Here is a 23371-nt window from a genome sequence, read left to right on the forward strand (position 1 = left end):
GTCCTTCCTTTCTAGAGTCTTGTTTTTATGTGGTTTCAATAAAACAAACTGTATTGCACTTTGGAATTTATGAAGCAGCTAACAAAAATGTTTTTAGACAGACTTACATTTCAAAATTACAGAGGCGTATCAGTAAAATACTGATCTTATTTGTATAATTTAAAGTGTGGATTCTTCAAGTAATTTCAAATACATTTACAAAAAATTTCAGGAACTATGTAAGATTTCAGTTTTATTGTCAGAGTACAATATCACAAACAACCCTGAGATCTTTTTCCTGTGGGGAGACAGATTTACCACTTATTGGTAATGCAAAAAAAAGGTACTCAATGTACGCATGTAAACAAACTGTGCAATACAGAGAGGATAAAAATTAATAAAGTGCAAGAGTCCTTAAACAAGTCCCTAGCGGAATTTGAGGAGTCTGATGGTGCAGGGGTAGCAGCTGTTGCTGAACCTGGTGGTGCGAGTCTTGTGGAACTTATACCTCTTTCCTGATGGGAGCAGCGAAAACAGAGCGTGTGCTGGTTGATGTCGATCTTTGAGGATTGCTGCTGCGCTCCGACGGCAGCGTTCCCTGTGGATGTCCTCGATGGTTAGGAGGGTTTTGCCTGTGATCTCCTAGGCTGTGTCCATGACATTTTGCAGGGCTTTATACTCAGGGGTATTGATGTCTCCATACCAGACATTATACTTTGGCCAACTACGTGGAAATCAGGACAAAGATGAAAAACAGACTAACTGCACTCAAGGAATTATTATTTTTTTGCCACTTGTATAAAAATTTCCTGGAAAATGTACTAAGGTTACAATTCCAAAAAGTTCTTCCAGATGATCGTTTGGAATCTTCTTTATTATACCTAAATGTCAAAAGTTTTTTTTTTTAAACTATTCCCAATAAAAACCCACAAAACATATCTATAAATGTTAAATATTCAGAAAATAATTGGATAGCATTCTTAATTATCAGAGTAAACCATATAATTACCATTATATCATTCATAGTTTAAAGTTTAAGATATAAAACTTATAGACGCAGATGTATCTTCAATTTTGCCTGGTTGTAATGGTGGATATTAAGAGGATTAACTACGCCTTTCATGGAAAACATATCACTGTATTTATCACTGACGCTGTTGTCTAATCATTAAGAACATATTGCTCAATAAACTACTTGCTTCATATTTATGACGGGAAAATGGTTTATGATTCATTTTTGCTGAGTTTCTAATTATGTTCAACACTGGCATTACAATAAGAAAACAGGTTGATTAATAATAACAAAGGAATGAATAACAAAATCTATCGAGCTTTACTGAGTGATCTCTGCTAATCACAATATACTTTTATATGATAATTATGGTCTGTTTAGTCATCGGAACAAAAGAGTACAACATGTTGATTACCACAGCTCACCATTAACTCCTTCATTCTTCATCCAAACTCGTTCATTGTATCTTTTTGGATGTTATGTCCATTCCTACACCCGTTTAGTCACCACTGTTCAAATGAACAAGAGATGTAGCTGGTTCATAAGCCATGCAAATACTTTCATTAGCTCCAACCTCTTTTTGCCCAAATCATGGCCTTGTAAGGTGTCCTGCAATATTGTTGCCTTAGTTTTAATGGAACAATGTCAGGTCCATAAGGTTGGCAACCCGAGCAAATATAAAGGACACACGCTAGATCAGCCAAATGAGTGTTGACAATCCACCCATCTCTCTTTCCCTGACAAACTGGGGTAACCTTGGTGCTGCATATCTGTTGTTTCAGAATGTGTTCCACTTGCTGCTTTGGTCCTCAGATCTCACTAACGGTTAGCTCGACAATACCTTTAAATTCCTGGTTGTGTTCACTTTCTTCCCTCACCTATCTCCTCCAATCTGATCACTTCCCAGCAGATTTAAACGAGTGACCCATGATATTTCCTCTCCTGACATAGCCAAGGAAGCACGATAGGTATCTCATGGCCACCACAAATGAATAAATAAATGGAAAAACAAATGCTGGTGATCTGAAATGGGAGTTATTAAAAACTCTAAAGTGATAAATGATAAAACATCATTTTCTTTTTCAATTACTGACTTCTCTAATGTGTTATTTCATGTTTTATTTAAATCAAAATAATTTCCTCTGTCTCTGTCAACACAGGAGCAAAACTTAAGCAAATTTACAAAGTGGGTTTACAAAGTGGGTTTACAAAGTGGGTTTACAAAGTGGGTTTACAAAGTGGGTTTACAAAGTGGGTTTACAAAGTGGGTTTACAAAGTGGGTTTACAAAGTGGGTTTACAAAGTGGGTTTACAAAGTGGGTTTACAAAGTGGGTTTACAAAGTGGGTTTACAAAGTGGGTTTACAAAGTGGGTTTACAAAGTGGGTTTACAAAGTGGGTTTACAAAGTGGGTTTACAAAGTGGGTTTACAAAGTGGGTTTACAAAGTGGGTTTACAAAGTGGGTTTACAAAGTGGGTTTACAAAGTGGGTTTACAAAGTGGGTTTACAAAGTGGGTTTACAAAGTGGGTTTACAAAGTGGGTTTACAAAGTGGGTTTACAAAGTGGGTTTACAAAGTGGGTTTACAAAGTGGGTTTACAAAGTGGGTTTACAAAGTGGGTTTACAAAGTGGGTTTACAAAGTGGGTTTACAAAGTGGGTTTACAAAGTGGGTTTACAAAGTGGGTTTACAAAGTGGGTTTACAAAGTGGGTTTACAAAGTGGGTTTACAAAGTGGGTTTACAAAGTGGGTTTACAAAGTGGGTTTACAAAGTGGGTTTACAAAGTGGGTTTACAAAGTGGGTTTACAAAGTGGGTTTACAAAGTGGGTTTACAAAGTGGGTTTACAAAGTGGGTTTACAAAGTGGGTTTACAAAGTGGGTTTACAAAGTGGGTTTACAAAGTGGGTTTACAAAGTGGGTTTACAAAGTGGGTTTACAAAGTGGGTTTACAAAGTGGGTTTACAAAGTGGGTTTACAAAGTGGGTTTACAAAGTGGGTTTACAAAGTGGGTTTACAAAGTGGGTTTACAAAGTGGGTTTACAAAGTGGGTTTACAAAGTGGGTTTACAAAGTGGGTTTACAAAGTGGGTTTACAAAGTGGGTTTACAAAGTGGGTTTACAAAGTGGGTTTACAAAGTGGGTTTACAAAGTGGGTTTACAAAGTGGGTTTACAAAGTGGGTTTACAAAGTGGGTTTACAAAGTGGGTTTACAAAGTGGGTTTACAAAGTGGGTTTACAAAGTGGGTTTACAAAGTGGGTTTACAAAGTGGGTTTACAAAGTGGGTTTACAAAGTGGGTTTACAAAGTGGGTTTACAAAGTGGGTTTACAAAGTGGGTTTACAAAGTGGGTTTACAAAGTGGGTTTACAAAGTGGGTTTACAAAGTGGGTTTACAAAGTGGGTTTACAAAGTGGGTTTACAAAGTGGGTTTACAAAGTGGGTTTACAAAGTGGGTTTACAAAGTGGGTTTACAAAGTGGGTTTACAAAGTGGGTTTACAAAGTGGGTTTACAAAGTGGGTTTACAAAGTGGGTTTACAAAGTGGGTTTACAAAGTGGGTTTACAAAGTGGGTTTACAAAGTGGGTTTACAAAGTGGGTTTACAAAGTGGGTTTACAAAGTGGGTTTACAAAGTGGGTTTACAAAGTGGGTTTACAAAGTGGGTTTACAAAGTGGGTTTACAAAGTGGGTTTACAAAGTGGGTTTACAAAGTGGGTTTACAAAGTGGGTTTACAAAGTGGGTTTACAAAGTGGGTTTACAAAGTGGGTTTACAAAGTGGGTTTACAAAGTGGGTTTACAAAGTGGGTTTACAAAGTGGGTTTACAAAGTGGGTTTACAAAGTGGGTTTACAAAGTGGGTTTACAAAGTGGGTTTACAAAGTGGGTTTACAAAGTGGGTTTACAAAGTGGGTTTACAAAGTGGGTTTACAAAGTGGGTTTACAAAGTGGGTTTACAAAGTGGGTTTACAAAGTGGGTTTACAAAGTGGGTTTACAAAGTGGGTTTACAAAGTGGGTTTACAAAGTGGGTTTACAAAGTGGGTTTACAAAGTGGGTTTACAAAGTGGGTTTACAAAGTGGGTTTACAAAGTGGGTTTACAAAGTGGGTTTACAAAGTGGGTTTACAAAGTGGGTTTACAAAGTGGGTTTACAAAGTGGGTTTACAAAGTGGGTTTACAAAGTGGGTTTACAAAGTGGGTTTACAAAGTGGGTTTACAAAGTGGGTTTACAAAGTGGGTTTACAAAGTGGGTTTACAAAGTGGGTTTACAAAGTGGGTTTACAAAGTGGGTTTACAAAGTGGGTTTACAAAGTGGGTTTACAAAGTGGGTTTACAAAGTGGGTTTACAAAGTGGGTTTACAAAGTGGGTTTACAAAGTGGGTTTACAAAGTGGGTTTACAAAGTGGGTTTACAAAGTGGGTTTACAAAGTGGGTTTACAAAGTGGGTTTACAAAGTGGGTTTACAAAGTGGGTTTACAAAGTGGGTTTACAAAGTGGGTTTACAAAGTGGGTTTACAAAGTGGGTTTACAAAGTGGGTTTACAAAGTGGGTTTACAAAGTGGGTTTACAAAGTGGGTTTACAAAGTGGGTTTACAAAGTGGGTTTACAAAGTGGGTTTACAAAGTGGGTTTACAAAGTGGGTTTACAAAGTGGGTTTACAAAGTGGGTTTACAAAGTGGGTTTACAAAGTGGGTTTACAAAGTGGGTTTACAAAGTGGGTTTACAATTTACAAAGTGAACTCTAACATGCAAACAGCAGGACACAGAAGAGCAAAAACATATTTGACTGTTGCTCAGTCAATTTTTTGCACTAGGATAAACTGTGAATATTTATTACGTTGCATTTATTGCCTCTTTTTAACTGAATTAAGTATAATATTGTTTTTAAGTTGTTTTTGTAGGTTTTTTTATAAACAATGTACCTGTTCAGCTGCAGCAAGGAAAATTTTTGGTGCATATGTACATTGTCTATAACAACAAACTCATCATGTCACAATATGATACAGTGAAAGATGAATTTGTATATAGGAAGGGAACATGGGATGACTATTGTGGGGTTCATTCAGGATTCTGATGGCTGCAAGGAAGAATCTGTTGGTGCAAGATTTCATACACTTATACCTTATGCCTGACAGGAGAAGGGAGAGCAGTGTGGTCTGCGTGGGATCAGCCTGTCACTATATTGGCTGTTTTCACCTGGTAGCAAGAAGTGTAATGAAGAAGATGGAAGGGAGGAAGGTTCGTGCAACGTTCAGAGGTGTATTCACCGCCTTTTTCAGCTTCTTCTCATTTTGGGCAGACCAGTTACCATATCAAGCAGACTTTAATGGGAGAATCAAGAAACTCTGCTATCTGATTGATTACCACAAATACCAAATCCTCCTCCTGTCCCCACATCTTTACCCTATGACAAATCATGTTCAACAATATATCTTATTTCTTAAAATTTTGTCCATCTAAAAATGTCAGTGAAGTTTAATTTTTCTCTTTGCATGAGAATCTTGTATTTTATTTATTAATTTTACTATTAGGAAAGCAATCTTATTTGATCATCATAGCTCAAATACCTCATTCTGCATTTTAGCTCTACTGTTCTTTATGGCATTACCTCCATATTCTGATATCCTTATTGCAGAAAGGTGGCAGGAATCTATACAGTATTCCAAAGTATGACTTCACTAGTGGTTTGTACAGACTTAATGAATTTGCTTCTATGAGTTCGTCTTAACTCTGCCTTTTTAATAGTCACAAATAGATGGAAGTGTGAGGTGAATAAATCTCAATGGAGGAAATTAAGTGTCTGGCATCTGACTGATAATGATCAGCACATTGCATCTTGTTAACCAATCTGAATAAATTATTGTCACATTAAAGAACATGAGAAGGAATTGTAAATTTGTGGTGAATCCAATGTCAAATTTAGTACAGAACAGACTTAAAGAGTGCATGAAAGATTGTTCAGTTCAAAGTCACGAAGTCCCAACAATAAAAATGGTTCACGCTTAGCCAATAAGAGGATCATATAAAAGTCAGGGAGAGTGGCAAGCCAAAGAAATGGACAAGTTCAAAACTCAGAAAGTCATACCACAGAGAAGAGATGGAAAATCTCATGAAATTGTGTGAGAATGACAACCCAAGTCTCAACATGGACAAAACAAAGGAGATGATTGTAGACTTCAGGATCTGGGATGACCATCCTCCACTACACATTTTCAGTGTTGCGAGTGAAGAGCACCAAGTTCCTGGTTGTCACGTAAGAAGTGACCTATCCTGGATATACAACATCTCCTTGCCTGTGAGGATGGTGCAACAGCAAGTGCACTTTTTGAAAAGACTGAGGCAGGCATGGGTACTGGCTACCATCCTGTCAACATTCTACAGGAGCTCTAACAAGAGCACCCTGGCCAGCTGCATCACAGCAGTTGCTCAAGGGCTCAAACCCGAAACATGGGTTATACATCTTTATCCTTGCTACATAAAGTACACAGTTTGACCAACTGAGTTTCTCCAGCGTTGGGTTTTTAGTTCACAAATGAGGTGCTTGTTGCTTCACTTGGAAGGACTTTTTGGGGCCCCAAGCTCTCTATTTATAAAGCTTGTAAAGGATCTGTTGCTGAAATTAATAAGTTTTTAGATATTAAGGGAGCAAGGGCAATGGGGTTAATATAGGAAAGTGGCTGAGGTAAGCATTCCACCAGCATCTTTGCAGAATGGCTAAGCATGTACAAGGATCTAATTGCTGAACTCCCGCTTCTATATTTTATTTTCTAATCTTCTTAAACATATTTCTGCAGAGAGTATGAGATATGATGCTTCAAATTTAATCTACGAGAGATATCTCCATTACCTTGATGTGCACTACAGAATATTATTAGCATTGACTAACATTCACCACTGATTCCAGATTGGGCCTCTGTTCTTTGTGGGTCATGCTGGAGTTAAGTGAAGGCAATGAGTTTAAAAAAATACTTGGCCATTCATAGGGTTCACTTGGAGTGGTCATAGTGAAGGAGGATATGGTCAAAGGTTACAATATATTTCCACATTTTACCACATTTTGCAATACCATATTTAAATTAAACAGTATTGCAATAACAACAAATGCAAACATACTGTATATAAATATATTTATGGTAACCTATGACTCTGTCCTTTGGAATGGCCACCCAAGTTTCACCACAGCTGAAAAATTAACCTGCCCATCAATATTGCAGAACAAAGTCCAAGTGCTTGAATCCTCAGCTAAGACTATCTTTATTAGACCTGACTTGTACAAAAGTTCAATTTTTCCTGGTCTGATTTCAGTTATGTAGGTTGAAAATGGCCATCACTATCATAAATTGAATCTCTTAACGAATGCAGCAATTTCAAGCTCAATGCTAAAGAAAAACCAAATTTGTGGACCTTTGTTGATAGGTTTTTCAAAACAAGGAGCTACAGTAAAATGGTCCCTAAAGATCCTGGAGTAATTCCAAGGGCTGGCTCCACCTGAATGTTGGAAACCTGTAAAACATATTGAAGACCTGGGTAATCCCTATGAAAACATTGAAGACAAGCCCGGGATACCTTACAACATCTTGTGGGAAACTGTACCCTGGTCAGTGGCAAGTAAATCCTCTTACCACTGTTCACATTCAGCCCATAGAATTGACCTCAGAATTTCCATGGAGCACAATAACCCAGGTGAGAATGAAGAGACACTTTCCATGACCCAGCTGCAAATCAGGGCAGTTTTGAGATGTTTTTTTTTAATTATACCCCCTGCCACTTCCCCTTGGTATTGCTGCAAAATGCATATGGCAAGAGGAGTAACTTCTCTGAAATTATTCATTCTCTGGTTTTTATCTAAAGTCAAACTTTGCCCAAAAGAGATAATAAGGGGATGATATAGATATAAATGATACTATGAAGTTGTTGAGCATTTTAATTTAAAAAGATATTGAATTTTGGAGCACATATCCCAAAGTAATTATTTCAGATTATTTCTCCCTCATTAATACTTTATGACCTAATTTCTAAATAGATACATGAAACTGATTAGTCTTCAACATATAGAAAGTGTCATACACCAAAAGCTGTAAGATAGAGTCAGAAAAAATTTATATGGTGTGAATGCTTATTTAACATCAATCTCTGAAAACTGTTATTCCAAATACAGTTGTTAAAGTTATTATCACAAGCAATTCAACCAGTATAAGCAACAAAATAATTTAAAAGCTCATTATATGCACACAATTTCAATGTTAAGGTTCAGTTAATATTACCAGCTGAGCACATTGAAGAAAATAAAATAATTCAAGATTTATTTTTACCAGCATGAAATGTCAGTGGCGATAATTGTGAAGACAAATGATAAATTATGAACTAAGTGCTGAGCTCTTTTGTCCAAGAGATGTGAGAATGTACTCAAACACCGGAACTAGACGAAGAGCAAGTTACACAGCTAATGCTTACTTCACAATGTATAAAATGTGTGGTTTAAATCAAGATAATGTTTCCTGGAGTTAGGATTACATAGAATTTCATTGCATATATGGCACATAATTGGGCCATTCAGTCCACCCAGTCCTTGTTGATATTTATGCTCCCTTCAACATCTTCTCATCCATTATCATCAAAACTCCAAGACCCAGGCATCAATAACCCAGTGTGAAAATGGATTCTGGATTTCCTCTCCTCTGGATCCCAGTTAGTTTGGATTGGCAAAAACATCTCCTCCACAATCTCTATCAGTAACAGAGAGACACAGGAATGTGAGTTTAGCCCCCTGCTCTACTTGTCCATGTTCAGGAAAGTTTTCTAAATCAAAATATAGAGATCCTAACTACAGAGAGTGCAATATTGGATCTCCTTTTAGGGAATAAGACAGGACAACTGACAGAAATATGTGCAGGGGAACATTTTGGGTCCAGTGATCATAATGCCATTAGTTTCAAGTTAATTATTGAGAAAGATGGGTCTGGGCCCTGGGTTGAGATTCTAAATTAGAGAAAGGCCAATTTTGAGAAAATGGTTGGGGATCAGTTGTTTTTGGCAAGGGTGTACAAGATAAGTGGAGGATCTTCAAGATGAAATTTTTAGAGTACAGGATTAAAGGCAAGGTTAGCAGGCATAGGGAACTTTAATTTTTGAGGGATATTGGGGATCTGCTTTGGAAGAAGAAAGGTTTACAGCAGGTATAGGCAACAGAGCAAATGAGGCACATGATGAGTATTAAAAAATGTAAGAAAACCCTCAAGAAACAAATCAGGAAGAATAAAAGAAGACATGAGATTGCTTTGGCAAACAACGTGAAGGAAAATACTAATGGTTTTTACAGGTATATTAAGAGCAAAAGAATAGTAAGGAACAAAATTAGTCCCCTGAAAAATCCCCGTTTATTTAATTTTTTAAAATTTAGAAATACAACACTATTACAGGTCAATTCAGTCCTACGAGTCCATGCCACCCAATTTACATCCCAGTAACCTACAGCCTGGTGTCTTTTTGAAGAGTGGAAGGAAACAGAAACCCCCTAGAGAAAACTTACACAGACATGGGGGGAATGTAAAAACTCCTTACTGACAGCACAGGATTTTAACCCGGTCCTGATAACTGGCACTGTAAAGGTGTTGCACTAATTGCTATGCCAACTGTTCTGCCATTTGAAGATCTTTGGCTTTGTAAAGAGCCAAAAGAGATGGGGGAGATCTTAATTGTTTCTTTTCCATCAGTATTCACTCAGGAAATGGGCACAGAGTTGTGGGAACTAAGGAAAATAAGCAGTGATATCATGGAACCTATACAGATTAAAGAGGAGGAGATGCTTGCTGTCTTAAAGCAAATAAGGGTAGATAAATCCACAGGGCCTAACAAGATATTCCCTCAGACCTTGAGGGAGGCTAGAGTAGAAATTGAAGAGGCTCTGGCAGAAATATTTAAAATGTCCTTGGCCACAGGTGTGGTGCCAGAGGATTGGAGGGTAGCTCATGTTGTCTGTTGTTTAAAAAAGCTCCAAAACTAACCCTGGAAATTATAGGTCAGTGAGCCTGACACTGAGCCTGGTAAATTATTGGAAGGTGTTCTAAGAGATTGAATTATTTGGATAGCCAGAAACTGATTAGGGATAGTCAGCATGGCTTTGTGTGTGGTGAGTAATGTTTAACCAATCTTATAGAGTTTCTCAAGCTTACCAGGAAAGTTGATGAAGGAAAGCCTGTGGATGTTGTCTATATGGACATTAGTAAGGCCTTTGACAAGGTCCCACATGAGAGGTTAGTAAGGAAGATTCAGATGCTAGATATTCATGGTGAAATAGTGAACTGGATTCGACAATGGCTAAATGGGAGAAACCAGATAGTTATGGTGGATGATTGCTTCTCAGACTGGAGGCCTGTGACTAGTGGTGTGCCTCAGAGATTGCTGCTGGGACCATTATGGTTTGTCATCTATATCATTGATCTGGATGATAATGTGGTAAAATAGATCTGCAAATGTCTAGACGACACTAAGATTGGAGGTGTTGTGGACAGTGAAGAAGATTTTTAAAGCTTGCAGATGGATCTGGACCAGCTGGAAAAAATGGGATGAAAAATGGCAGATGGAATTTAATACAAACAAGTGTGAGTTGTTGCACTTTGGAAGGAGAAACCAAGAAAGGACATACACCGTAAATGGTAAGGCAATGAGGAGTGTGATAGAACAGAGGGGTCTTGGAATACAGACCCTGAAAGTGGTGTCACAGGTGGATAGGGTTGTAAAGAGAGCTTTTGGCATATTGACCTTCATAAATCAAATTGAGTATAGGAGTTGGGATGTTATGGTAAACTTATATAAGACATTGGTGAGGCCAAATTTGGAGCATTGTGTACAGTTTTGGTCACCTAACTACAGGAAAGATATCAATAAGATAGAAAGAGTGCAGAGAAGCTTTACTAGGATGTTGCCTGGACTTCACGAACTGAGATACAAGAAAAGGTTAAACAGACTTTAGTCGCTGGAGCATAGAAGAATGAGGGTAGATTTGATAAAGTTATTAAAAATCATGATCCACAGAATAAATGTAGATAGGCTTTTTTCACTGAGGGGAGGTGAAATACAAACCAGGGTTCAGAGTAAAAGGGGAAATGTTTAGGGGGAACATGAGAGAGAACTTCGTCACACAGAGAGTGGCGGTAGCGTGGAACGAGCTGCCAGCTGAAATGATGAATGCAGGCTCAATTTTAATATTTCAGTAGAATTTGGACAGGTACATGGATGGGAGAGGTATGGAGGGCTATGGACTGGGTGCAGGTCAGTGGGACTAGGCAAACAAAAAGGTTTGGCACTGACTAGAATGGCCGAAAGGGCCTGTTCCTGTGCTGTATTGTTGTATGGTTCTATAACTGTGTGGCAAATTACACAGCATCACATACAAGTTTGTTAATGATACCACCGTAGTGAGCCTTATAAAAGGTTGGCAATGTCAGCATGCAGGAGGGAGATTGAAAACTAGACTGAATGGTGTATTAACAACAAACTCTCCTCGATGTCACCAAATCCAAGAAACAAATTGCAGACTTTAGGAAAGGAATACGATTCAGCAATCATTGGGAGATCTGAGGTGGAAAGGATCAACAACTTTAAATTTCTGGGCCCTTTTTCTTTTCTTTGGCTTGGCTTCACGGAGAAAGATTTATGGAGGGGTAATGTCCACGTCAGCTGCAGGCTCGTTTGTGACTGACAAGTCCAATGCGGGACAGGCAGACACGGTTGCAGCGGTTGCAAGGGAAAATTGGGTAGTTGGGGTTGGGTTTGTCTTTTGTCAGTGAGGTGGGCTCTGCGGTCTTCTTCAAAGGAGGTTGCTGCCCGCCCAACTGTGAGGCGCCAAGATGCACGGTTTGAGGCGAGATCAGCCCACTGGCAGTGGTCAATGTGGCAGGCACCAAGAAATTTCTTTAGGCAGTCCTTGTACCTCTTCTTCGGTGCACCTCTGTCACGGTGGCCAGTGGAGAGCTCGCCATACAACACGATCTTGGGAAGGCGATGGTCCTCCATTCTGGAGACGTGACCTACCCAGCGCAGTTGGATCTTCAGCAGCGTGGATTCGATGCTGTTGGCCTCTGCCATCTCGAGTACTTCGATGTTAGAGATGAAGTCGCTCCAATGAATGTCCTACTATATCGGAGAATGACAGAATCTCTATTTCTTCAGGAGTTGGCAGACGATCAGTATGTCAACAGAAACATTGGCAAACTTCTACAGATGAGTGGTGGAAAGTATGTTGACACCAATATCTCTGAGCAAAAAATCCTGCAAAAGGTAGTGGACTCAGCCTAGGAAAACTCTTTCCCCCCCCCCCCCACCTCAAGAATATCTGCATGTAACATTGCCATCAGAGAGCAGCATCAATTATCAAGGATCCACACCACCCAGTATATGCTCGGTTCTCGCTGCAGCCATCAAGAAGGAGGTACAGGTGCTACAGATTCGTACCGCCAGGTTCAAGAATAGTTACTACCCCTCAACTATCAATTAAACAGTAGACTCATTTAGAGGCTCAGTAAAATTATGTATTTTGCTCATTACTGTGTATCTTTCTCTACTGTTACGAGCCCCAAGGATTCAAAAACTAGGCAGCAACAGAAATTTACCAAGACAATGGCTACTTAAACAAAATTGGTTTTATTTTCTTAACACAAATATAAATTAAGTTATATTTAACTTAACTTGGTTAAGCTACCCAACTTAACCCCTCCTAATTCTAAGTGAGCATGTGCATGTGTTCAAGATAGTTCATTTTCACTGTCCAGTCATTTACTGTTCACTTCTCCAAGTTCATTGGTATCAACAGTTGTCAGTACTGTGCACAGAATTAAACAGACATTACATTCAACAGGTAGAGGTCTTTGTTGGGGCCAAAGAGATGTTCTTTGTTCATTGCACACGCTAACTGATTTCCTTCAGTCAGTAACCAAAGTGTCTTTCTGATGAAACATGCCTTCTTCGAGGCTACTGCAAAGAATTCTTCTTTTCCCCATTTCAGGAGAAACATAACAACTCGCCACTACAGAGATTTCAAAAAGGTTGAACTCGGAACTCAAAACCCATTTCGAAATGGAGTCTTTAGCAGGCTTTTCACTTTGCTCCATCTCCTTTTTGATTCAGTTTTGATTCCTGCCTCTTTCCCCGTTTCTATAATGTGATGTTTGCTTGTGAAAAGTGACCTGAACTATCTAATCTTATTCCTCCTTTTTAAATATATACCTGTGGTGAATGTCTGCCAAGCTGCCCGTCTCCCCTCTGGTGAGCCTTGCTGTCCTATCATTAGCTGTGCATTACCTCTACTTTTAAGGACACTCCCCTTGGATATAACTGTATATGCACCTATTGAAGTGGTTCCATTTGCTTGATTTTGGGTAATATCCCTCTCATTTTCTTTCTGTGTGTACCTGTCTTTTAAAAAATTGGAGACAAATTAAAACTGCACGTAGTTTAAGCAGTAAAAGTTATGCTAAAATGCATTGATGTCTTTCCAGACAGGAAAAAGTAGTAGAAGGGAAACTCAGGTTTTAAACTTGGGTAAATGTCAATGTACTTGTTGTTAATGTACTCTATTATCTCTCCATTCAAGAGTGGAAAAGTTTAATTTAACCTTTATAATTAGCAATATAATATTTATTTTAGCAAACATGTGCCGTGGAAGCGTGGAAAGGGCGTCCCTTGCATTGAAGCTTGATCTTGGCCATTCACGGCAACAGTGAATTCAGTACACCAGTCGCCTCAGACCTCACCATGCCACCGGAACCGGGAGGGGATGTCGAGAGGGTGGGTCTGGACCTGTGCAACTCCCTACTCATCTAAATCCTTTCACACACAAGGTGCTCCTTTCTGAGGAGTGGGGTATCCCCATATCAGACCCTACAAACTGACTGAAAGGAACCATCATCATCCAATGGGATGGATAGCCAAACATTTTATAATTAATGAAGTTACCAATTATACTAGAATAGTCATGAAAATCAGTACCATTGGCCATAAAATTATCTAGCCACTCATCTGCACTTATTTCTAGAGGGATAAGGATTGAAAAGTAGGTAAATTGTGCAGAACCTAGTCTTGGAGAAAGTGCAGAGATGTAGAGAAATAGGAAGTAACTGGTTGGACTACATCTTTTTTCCTGAGAAAAGATTGAGGTACACCTAAGGGAAGTCCTAAAACCATGTTATTTTAATAAAGAAAATGTTACCACATATGGGAAGACATGACTCAAGGCCATCATTGCAACTTGGTCACAAAGAAATCCAGGAGAGTATTCAGGAGAAATATTTTCACCTGAAGAGTGGTAAGAACAGGAAATTTCCCAACACAGGGATTGTTGAAGTGAACACAATAGATACTGAAGGGAAGGCTGGATGAGCATGTGAGCAGGAAGAATTACGCTGAAGGATTTTCAAAGTTCAAAGTTATTGTCAGAGTGCATGCATGATGTCACAAACAACTTTTTTTTTCTTTTGCTGGCCAAACTTAATAATTTCTATACTGCTAATTCTAAACTATACTCAAAGAAAGAAATGTTGGCAACTTGTTCGGCATGGACAAGTTGGGCTGGAGTACGTACTTTAATGCTGTATGACTTCATCTTCAAACAAATAAACTTATGCAGTCTAAACATTTGATGCTACTGGCAAAGCTAGAAAAGAATTCACCCATGGACCTGGGTTTAATGAGTTCAGTTCAATGAGAATAATCCAAGGCGACTGAATCACTCTTCATAAGTTAACCCACTAATTTTTGTAACCAACCTGGTGAATCTCCTCTGTACCATCTCCAAAGCCAGTACGAAGCAAGGCATATCTAATAAATAATTTACAGATCTCCTGCTAATTTTCTGGATTTTCACTTATAATTAAAATAATTATAACCAAAATAGCCACTTTTTTCAAATAAACTGTCATCTCTGGATCAGATTAATTCAGATAGGTAGATCCATGTGCAATGTCCTCAATCTGTCAGAAAGTCTACATCAGGGGTTCTCAACCTTTTTCTTTCCACTCATATACTACTTTATTTCCTATGCCATAGGTGTTCTGTGATTAGTAAACAATTGCTTAAGGTGGTATGTGAGTGGAAAGAAAAAATTTGGAAACCTCTGTTTTAATCATTCTTAATTGACTCGTTATGTGCATGTTTTCCATAACTCCAAAGGAAATGGGCCATTGATAATTTTTCTCAAGCAAAATATTTCAATAACAATTGGGCCTAGAGCAGTGATTCTCAACTTTCCTTTCCCATTTACATACCACCTAAAGCAATCCCTTACTAATCACAGCACCAATGGCATAGGAATTACTTAAAGCGGTCACGTCTCCAGAATGGAGGACCATCGCCTTCCCAAGATCGTGTTATATGGCGAGCTCTCCACTGGCCACCGTGACAGAGGTGCACCAAAGAAGAGGTACAAGGACTGCCTAAAGAAATCTCTTGGTGCCTGCCACATTGACCACCGCCAGTGGGCTGATATCGCCTCAAACCGTGCATCTTGGCGCCTCACAGTTTGGCGGGCAGCAACCTCCTTCGAAGAAGACCGCAGAGCCCACCTTACTGACAAAAGGCAAAGGAGGAAAAACCCAACACCCAACCCCAACCAACCAATTTTCCCCTGCAGCCGCTGCAACCGTGTCTGCCTGTCCCGCATCAGATTTGTCAGCCACAAACGAGCCTGCAGCTGACGTGGACTTTTTACCCCCTCCATAAATCTTCGTCCGCGAAGCCAAGCCAAAGTCAAAAAGTCATGTGAGTGGAAAGAAAAAGGTTGAGAACATAACATTATCTTGTCACCAAGATGGCCCAAAATAATGCACAGTTCAATAGTTCATTTTATGTTTTAATAAAACAAAACATTACAAGAGAACATGAAACAAGCCCAAAATGTGTTATGCTTGGAAACAAAAACTACATTTCTCAGCATCCAATGCACATAGTTGGGCAGAAACTGGAAGTGACATATGAGGGTATTGATGGTTGGAAGTTAATTGAAGCAGCTCAAGGGAAATAAAGTTGGTTCAGTGTAAAACCCATGTAAAGTCGTTCTTCTTGAAAGAACGAGCCTATCACAAAACAACATACAAATCATTTCTCAATTTCATTTTAAAACAATGTTACTCTGTAGATGAATTTAATATAGAAGAATCAATATTAGAATAAATGAATAATAATAACAATAACTTATTTCCAATCGCTCTTTCATTTAATTTCATAACCACTCAGGTGATCAATTTCAAAACTCTATTAGTTCTGCAACTGCTAGCCATTTGGACTTTCATTTCAAGATCACCTTGCAATGTAAAATTGCAAAGGTACACCATTTTAATGTAAGATTTATGATAAATATCACTTAGCAAGCATATTTACCTGGCATGCAAAACTAACAATTAAATTGACAAATGATACATTAGCACAGCCAGAGGGAAATTCTGCTGTTTAGAATTTTAGTAGCAGTAAATTAGTTCAGAATTCAGAGATCAGAACATGGAAAACAGTTTTTTGTTAGAAAAGCAGCCTAGTATTAGAGTCTTCCCAATGTGTAACCATGGCAATCACAAGAATTCAGAATGAACATTTTGATGTGATTAACTGTCACTTGTAAGTGAAATCTAAAGAACATCGTCATTAGGGCACAAAATACTTACCTGATGATATCTCCTTCAAGGGCAATCACTCGCTTGATTATTTTCTGATCTGGGTTTTTAGGTGACCTGAAATAAAAGAACAAGGTTATTCAATCTGTCCTCCACCATCCCACTGGTTTAAAAGAACTCATTCAAATTTTAAAACAGAGACCATTAAAGCCATATGGAAGCTGCTATGTTCCTTGACAAGACCTATCAATCAGAGTTATGATCTACTGTGAAGTTTCATCTTATAAGAATCTATCATCCAAAAGTAACATAAAAAAAGACTGAGCAACGATGAGGCTTTTGAAATAACTTCTGAGTATTGTGATAAAGTGCATCATGAAATCATTTAAAGATGGGCATATGGACAATTTAAGTATTCCTTTTAGAGATAAACATTCCCATTTTTCATTTAAAGTATTCAGGACACTACATCTCAAACTAATGTACACAGATGTTCAATTAACTAAAAATATTCAGTATAAAATTTAACATTATTTTCCAAAAAGAAATCTTTGTAGCAGAATATAAAGTGCGTAGATGGACCAATTGTCTTGAAGTGACCCCTCCAAAACAATTTGTAATGCCTCAGTAATAACTCTTTGAATAGATATATGAAAATCAAATGGTTTCAATCTGAACAAAAATTTTGTCATACAAAAATGAAATCATTAATATAGGTTGTTGTGGTGCGCTGTTAGACAGAATCAGACACACACAAGGTCATCCACAAAGACTTTCACAGAGCCAGGCTGGCTGTGGCTGCAGCAACTCTGAGTGAGGCCTCAGGAGGCCGGCGCAGGCTTATATCCCGGAGGGTGATTGACACCTGACCGGGTGGGGCTTGATCCATTCAGGCTGACTGATTGACAGCCGGCCAGTTGTTGTCTTGTCCCCTTACTCTCCTGCAGGTACAGAGGTTGACTCCTGCAGTAGGCCGGTGGTGTACCACCACAGTTGTGAAGCTGAATAATATGTTAAATTGCAAAGAAAGATTGGTTCATAATTCTGCATCTGCTTCTCATAGGGACAGCATTCAAATATTAGACAAGAATTTTTCTGAAATTGTACTAAATATTAATCTAATATTTCCTTAATTATTTAAATATATATTTATTACCCAACACCTCGCACAAAACTCTGTTCTACAAGAAGAAAGGCCTGCTCAAATTCAATGCAGTTAGTATATACTCATTTGTTTTAGGATATTGTAGTTGGCCTTTAATTTACTGACTGCATGGAAAATGGACCTGGTCATCTGGAACCTGGACAAACAAGGCAAGCAACTGTAACTTTTCATCCCCTCAACAAATTAAATCGAAGGAATGTGATATTAGAAGATGACGCAGATTAGCAAAGGATGAATTTATTCCAAATCAGGCATGGAAATTGAAAGAACAGGGAAGATTTGTCTGGTTGACAAAAACAAACAGATGATAACTTTAACAAAAATAAAAATATATAGTTTTAAATACTGAAATAATTAAAACATGTTATAGATCATTTTCATGTCTACTAAGATATACTGGCAGTAATTAACCATTGTAATGAAATTTAAAAAGTAGACTGAAATAGGCAAAATGTTGGAATTTAGTTTCTGTTTGCAGTACCAATAAAGGAACTTTATCCGATTTAATACATTTCAGTAATGAGGTAGAAATCTCAAGATCTTGAGAAGCTAATGGTATAACTGCACATCTGCCACTAGCTTTACTTCCAACTACCACTTACTTGAAATTGCTGTACCATTTCTGTGTAAATAATGATGAGTATTATTAGTCTCAATGTTACTTTAAAAAAGATCTAAAATTCTTGAAAAGCAGTTCAACCTCCCTGGGGATAGCTCTGTTGCTCTTGAAAAGACCTGATAAGTTTAACCATTTGCACACACAGATGGATTCAAAAGAAGGTAAGCTGCTGGCAGCATTTTTATTAATGGGATCATTATATGATTGCAAAACAGAAAATATTCTTCCTAAGATTTTTCGTTGAGAATAGAATGTCAGTCAAATGCTGATCATTGGTCTTCATATTGTGCAAGAACAATGATGAAAAGATTATACTATATAATCTAATCACTTGGTACACTATCAAATATGCATGGAAACTGCGACTAGAGCAGCCAGTTTAAAGTCCATCGGTATTATGCAAAATGATCGGGCTATAACAGAGGTTGTTGAAAGCCCGCTGGTGTTCGCTGTGCTAGACCGGACATGAATAATGACAACTCAGGGATAGCCCTGGGAACAGTCTGATATCTGAAATCATATGTGGGTGTTAGCCAACATATTCAGGAGATGAATGAAAGGAAATAGGTGGAGAACAAGGAAAAGGACATGATATGAAACTTTAGAGCAAAGGCATCAGGTGAGGAATAGTGTTCTGAAATCATTCTGTTGAACTATTTTCAACACAGACGCTGCAAGATTAGCTGCTACATAAATGTGAAAAAAAATTACGCTTCACTTTGTTTACATTTAGCAGAATAAATATGTGCACTTTCTTTGATGTGTATTGTATGTTTAATGTGATATTTTGCATCGCATTTAAAAACTTCACTGATCAACAAAGTTTTTAATACAATGCAAAATGTTACATTACACAACATGTTATTACGAGCTCCCATTTCATTTAGTGTGAATTTCACTTTAAGAGCTAGTATACGCTGCAATCATTCACAAGTTTGGAGAGACCGGGTGGCAACAGCTAATACAGGGTGTACCCAAATTTGCGACTTTGGAGAGGAGAAAGAACATTGGTTGCTTTTTCCAGGGACACGTGTGTGGAGAGATTCTTGTGTGTGGAAAACTGAAGGAATGGCACATTTTGACTAGCGGCCATCTCATTGAACACTGAGCAGGAATAATTGTGTGATGATGGCTGTTGAAAATCTTGTTCCCACAGTTTTTAAATTCTGTCCAGGGAATTATCCCTAGAATTTAGAAGTAATTCATAAAGCCCAGATACCACGCCTTTGAAATTAGGTTGAAAATGATCATATTAGGTTCTAGGTTTTTGGGGAGCTTCAAAATTAAAGAATTAAAACGCTCCTAACCTGTAAATAGCAAAAAAAATGGTGTCTAGGTATTTTAAATTTGGCGGATAATTGTTCAAAAGAAACAAGATTTTGATCAGTAAAAATATCTAAAAAAGATTGGATACCTATATTTAACCACTGTGAATAACCACTATCTTGAACCAAAGGTAAAAAAAAAAGAAATTACCTAAAAATAGGACTAATTAATAAACATCTTTGGTACCTACCCAAAATGTTCCTAAATTGAAACTAGATTCTCAATGTATGTTTCACATCAAACACCATTTTAATTTGTTTAAAACTGAGGTGATATTTTAGGAAAACATGATAATTTTTCTAGCCCTGGGCCCAATGAATGTGTTTTCCTAATTTTTCCACTAATTATTTTTCTGTTTTCAGCACATTTGTACTAAATTATGTTCTGTCAATTTCTTGATATGAACAAATGCATTTAATTACATTAGTTGCTGCAGAGAGAGCTATGTCCCTAACATATCCATTTTAGAATAACATTCAACATTGGGTCGCACTATTTCCACTCTACTCAGTTCTGTGCAGTGCGTACGTTATTATGTCGCAGACCAGCAGCAATGGAAATTCACCAAGGCAGTGTTATTTTTTCTTGTGTGGCATCAGACTGACTTCTAAGATATGTTCTCAGTCACAGTGCACGTTGGCTTCAGGATCAATGGAGGCACATTGTAAACTCACATTCTTAGCCTTCTGCTGAGGTGTGCAAATTCTCAGCAGTGGATTAACAATGTCTGCTCTGGCCACTGTGTATCTTTGCAGGCTGTACCAGAGGCAATGAGCTCTTCATGCATTTACAATCCATGTACCCGAATTCAAGGATTATTCAAATTATCTACAGATTTCAGAATGACAGATTTGAGTATGTTTGCCACAGATTATTACATTAATGAGACCTGTATAAATTTATTTATATATAAATATATAAAATAACATTATTTGATGTTAGTTTCCAGCAATTTCTACAAATTGCTCACTTGAATAATATGGAATTTAAAGATGAAAGAATTGAATTTGTACCGAAGCATTCTGCTCAGTGTTGAAAACAGAGAAGCCTTATTGAGATTTTTTCCCCTTCACAGGAGTATTTAGTTTGCTCAAGCTTTATATCTAACTTTTAAATCTTATCATTTTGAAGCCAAGTCATCAGGGACTAAAAACAAAACAGTGAATGAAATTCTCAGAATGAAATTTTAAAACATTTTCAATTCTTGTTTTCTCACAGTTCACGTCACTCCTCTCATTATTCATTGTGGGCTGGTAACCAGAAGCCACAAAATAAATCAGATATAATGAAGCAAATCATTTTTTGCAAAGCAGCTATGATTTGGAATATAGATCCCAAATAGATGGTGGAACAGAAACTTTCAAAATTATATTGATGATATTTTTGAAGAGTAAAGGATTTGATGGAACATGGGGAAAGAGTGAGATGCATGATGGGATGAACAACCTCCTGTGTTATTAGACTTTGTTCCAGTTTAGTTCCATGTTAATTAAAATTAAATTGGAAAGAGAGATTGGTCTGGATGCAATAAAAATTCTCAAAATGTGATGTTTGACTTTAATGCTTCTCTAATTAAAATCTGGTCTACCATTCCATTACAACAATGATTTAAAGCAGTACACAGCCTAGGGTATACCTGGTTCAATTCTGTACGCATATTCTGACATTAAATTTGGCACATTAAATCTTTCTGTTGTCCTCTTCTGCCAATTAACAAAATGCAGTGCAGTGTTGTTACTATAATTGAAGAGGGGTATATAGTGGAAGGTAAAGTGAATGAAGGAAACTTTATTGTCATTTATGTAAGCACATTGTGTAGATGCACTGAAGTTCTAGCTTACTGCTGGTATGTGGTGATACACCACCGGCCTACTGTAGGGGGCAACCTCTGTACCTGCAGGAGTGTAAAGGGACTGGACAACACCTGGCCGGCTGTCAATCAGTCGGCCTGAATGGATCAAGCCCACCCAGTCGAGTGTCAATCACCCTCCGGGATATAAGCCTGCGCCGGCCTCCCGAGGCCTCACTCAGAGTTGCTGCAGCCACAGCCAGCCTAGCTCTGTGCAAGTCTTTGTGGATTAAACCCTGTTGTACAGTCTTTATCTTTGTGTGTGTCTGATTCTGGCTAACGGCGCACCACATGGTACACATGTAAAATATACAAATAAATATAATTTAAATTACATGAGTGAAAAATATGATAAATATAAAACAAATAAACATTCACATTTGCAGTTTGTGTAAGAAAAATGTGATGTTAAAATAGTGCATACAGATTTTTGGTGGTCCTGGATCTGGCGTAGTGTTATGGTAGCATTGGGAGTTTCAAGAGCATAAGATCTGTCAATAAAAACCGTTCTTGAATCAGGAGGTGCAGACTTCAGTCTTTTATACCTTCATCAGCAACAAGGAATATTTAGAAGTCGAGTGAACATCAGTGATTTAAAATACATTTTCTTGGTTTCATTTTTAATGGGATTTTTGTTTAAAGATGATTTTATATCCAGTATTTAACATCAGTTCTATGTGATTCCAAGTAGATGTTCCACTACATTAAATAAGATTAATAGTTTAATCTTTTAAATGGCTTGGAATAATTACTTAATTTGATGCATTACCTAATGTGGTCATTGTAAGGACTAAAATAATTAACCTCATGGCTTGCTTAATGCCGTAAGTTATAATAATTATAATGCCTCTGAAATAGGTTTGGCTGATATTACAATGTTATGTCCAAACAGACTAGTTGGCATTTATCACACTTTTTGCCTTGTAAAATTACACCCATGAAAATAGTCACCACATTTGATGTTTTATTGGAATAGTAACATTTTTAATCTGACCTGTATTCTCAGTTTCTGTGATCAGATCCTTTTATTTAGTCTTGAGAAAGTAAAGGTGAGCTGCTTTTTTTTTTATAAACGGCTAGAGCTCCAAGGTGAGGCTGTACTTGGTAGAGTGTTCCAAGACTTTGGCCCAATGAAAGAACAGCAATCTGCTTCCAAGTCAGGATGGTTATTAACTTGTTGAAGAACTTGCACCCACCATGCTGCGGCTAATTCTCTTCAAAGTTGTATCAATTGGGAGTGTGGAATGTGCTTTTGGTTAAAAATATGTGGCACCAACAGTAGAAAGAGTGAATTATTATGGTGTGACAACTGACTGGGTGCTTTGGTCTGGCATCAACCTTCTTCAATATTGTTGATGCTACACCCTAGCAGAATCATACCCTCACATTCCTGACATCTTTATGGGTGGGAAACAATTCTGAGTCATTAGGAAGTCAGTCATTTGCATCAAACCTGCTGAATTTCTCCAGACTTGTGTTTTTACTTTAACCACAGTGTCTGCAGATTTTCATGTTTTACTTTCTTTTCATTACTGTATATTTATATCTTGTCCCACTGAGTCTCCGGTCCATTATTTCTGGAGGGTATTAAGAAATGTTGATGCCATCGAATGTCAAAGGAAGGTGGCTACACTCATTCTCACTGGAGAATGTCTTTGGAAAGCACTTGTACAACACAAGGCTAACTTACTATTTATTGACCCACCTTGAATATCATCAAGGTGTGAAGCATTTGGACAGGCCTCTGAGCAGTTGTGAGTAGAACACATTTCAATCATTTTGAGCACCCCACATGCAATCAATCTCAACTCTTCAGTTCACATTTGGAG

General features: G+C 37.9%; 1 protein-coding gene across 11 annotated transcripts in view; it reads right to left on the bottom strand.

The window, feature by feature from the left end:
- The window catches only part of immp2l (inner mitochondrial membrane peptidase subunit 2), a 454378-nt gene that overhangs the window by 199820 nt on the left and 231187 nt on the right, over positions 1-23371 (bottom strand). For all 11 annotated transcript variants that reach the window (XR_011346674.1, XR_011346676.1, XR_011346675.1 and 8 more), the window contains exon 5: positions 16635-16700. Coding sequence is in view for 7 of the 11 variants with exons in the window: in XM_069903806.1 (XP_069759907.1) it covers positions 16635-16700 (66 nt within the window). In the remaining 4 variants the exon portion in view is untranslated. The remainder of the gene's footprint in view (positions 1-16634; positions 16701-23371) is intronic.

This window comes from Narcine bancroftii, chromosome 11 (genome assembly GCF_036971445.1).
Source record: "Narcine bancroftii isolate sNarBan1 chromosome 11, sNarBan1.hap1, whole genome shotgun sequence".
Taxonomy (NCBI): domain Eukaryota; kingdom Metazoa; phylum Chordata; class Chondrichthyes; order Torpediniformes; family Narcinidae; genus Narcine; species Narcine bancroftii.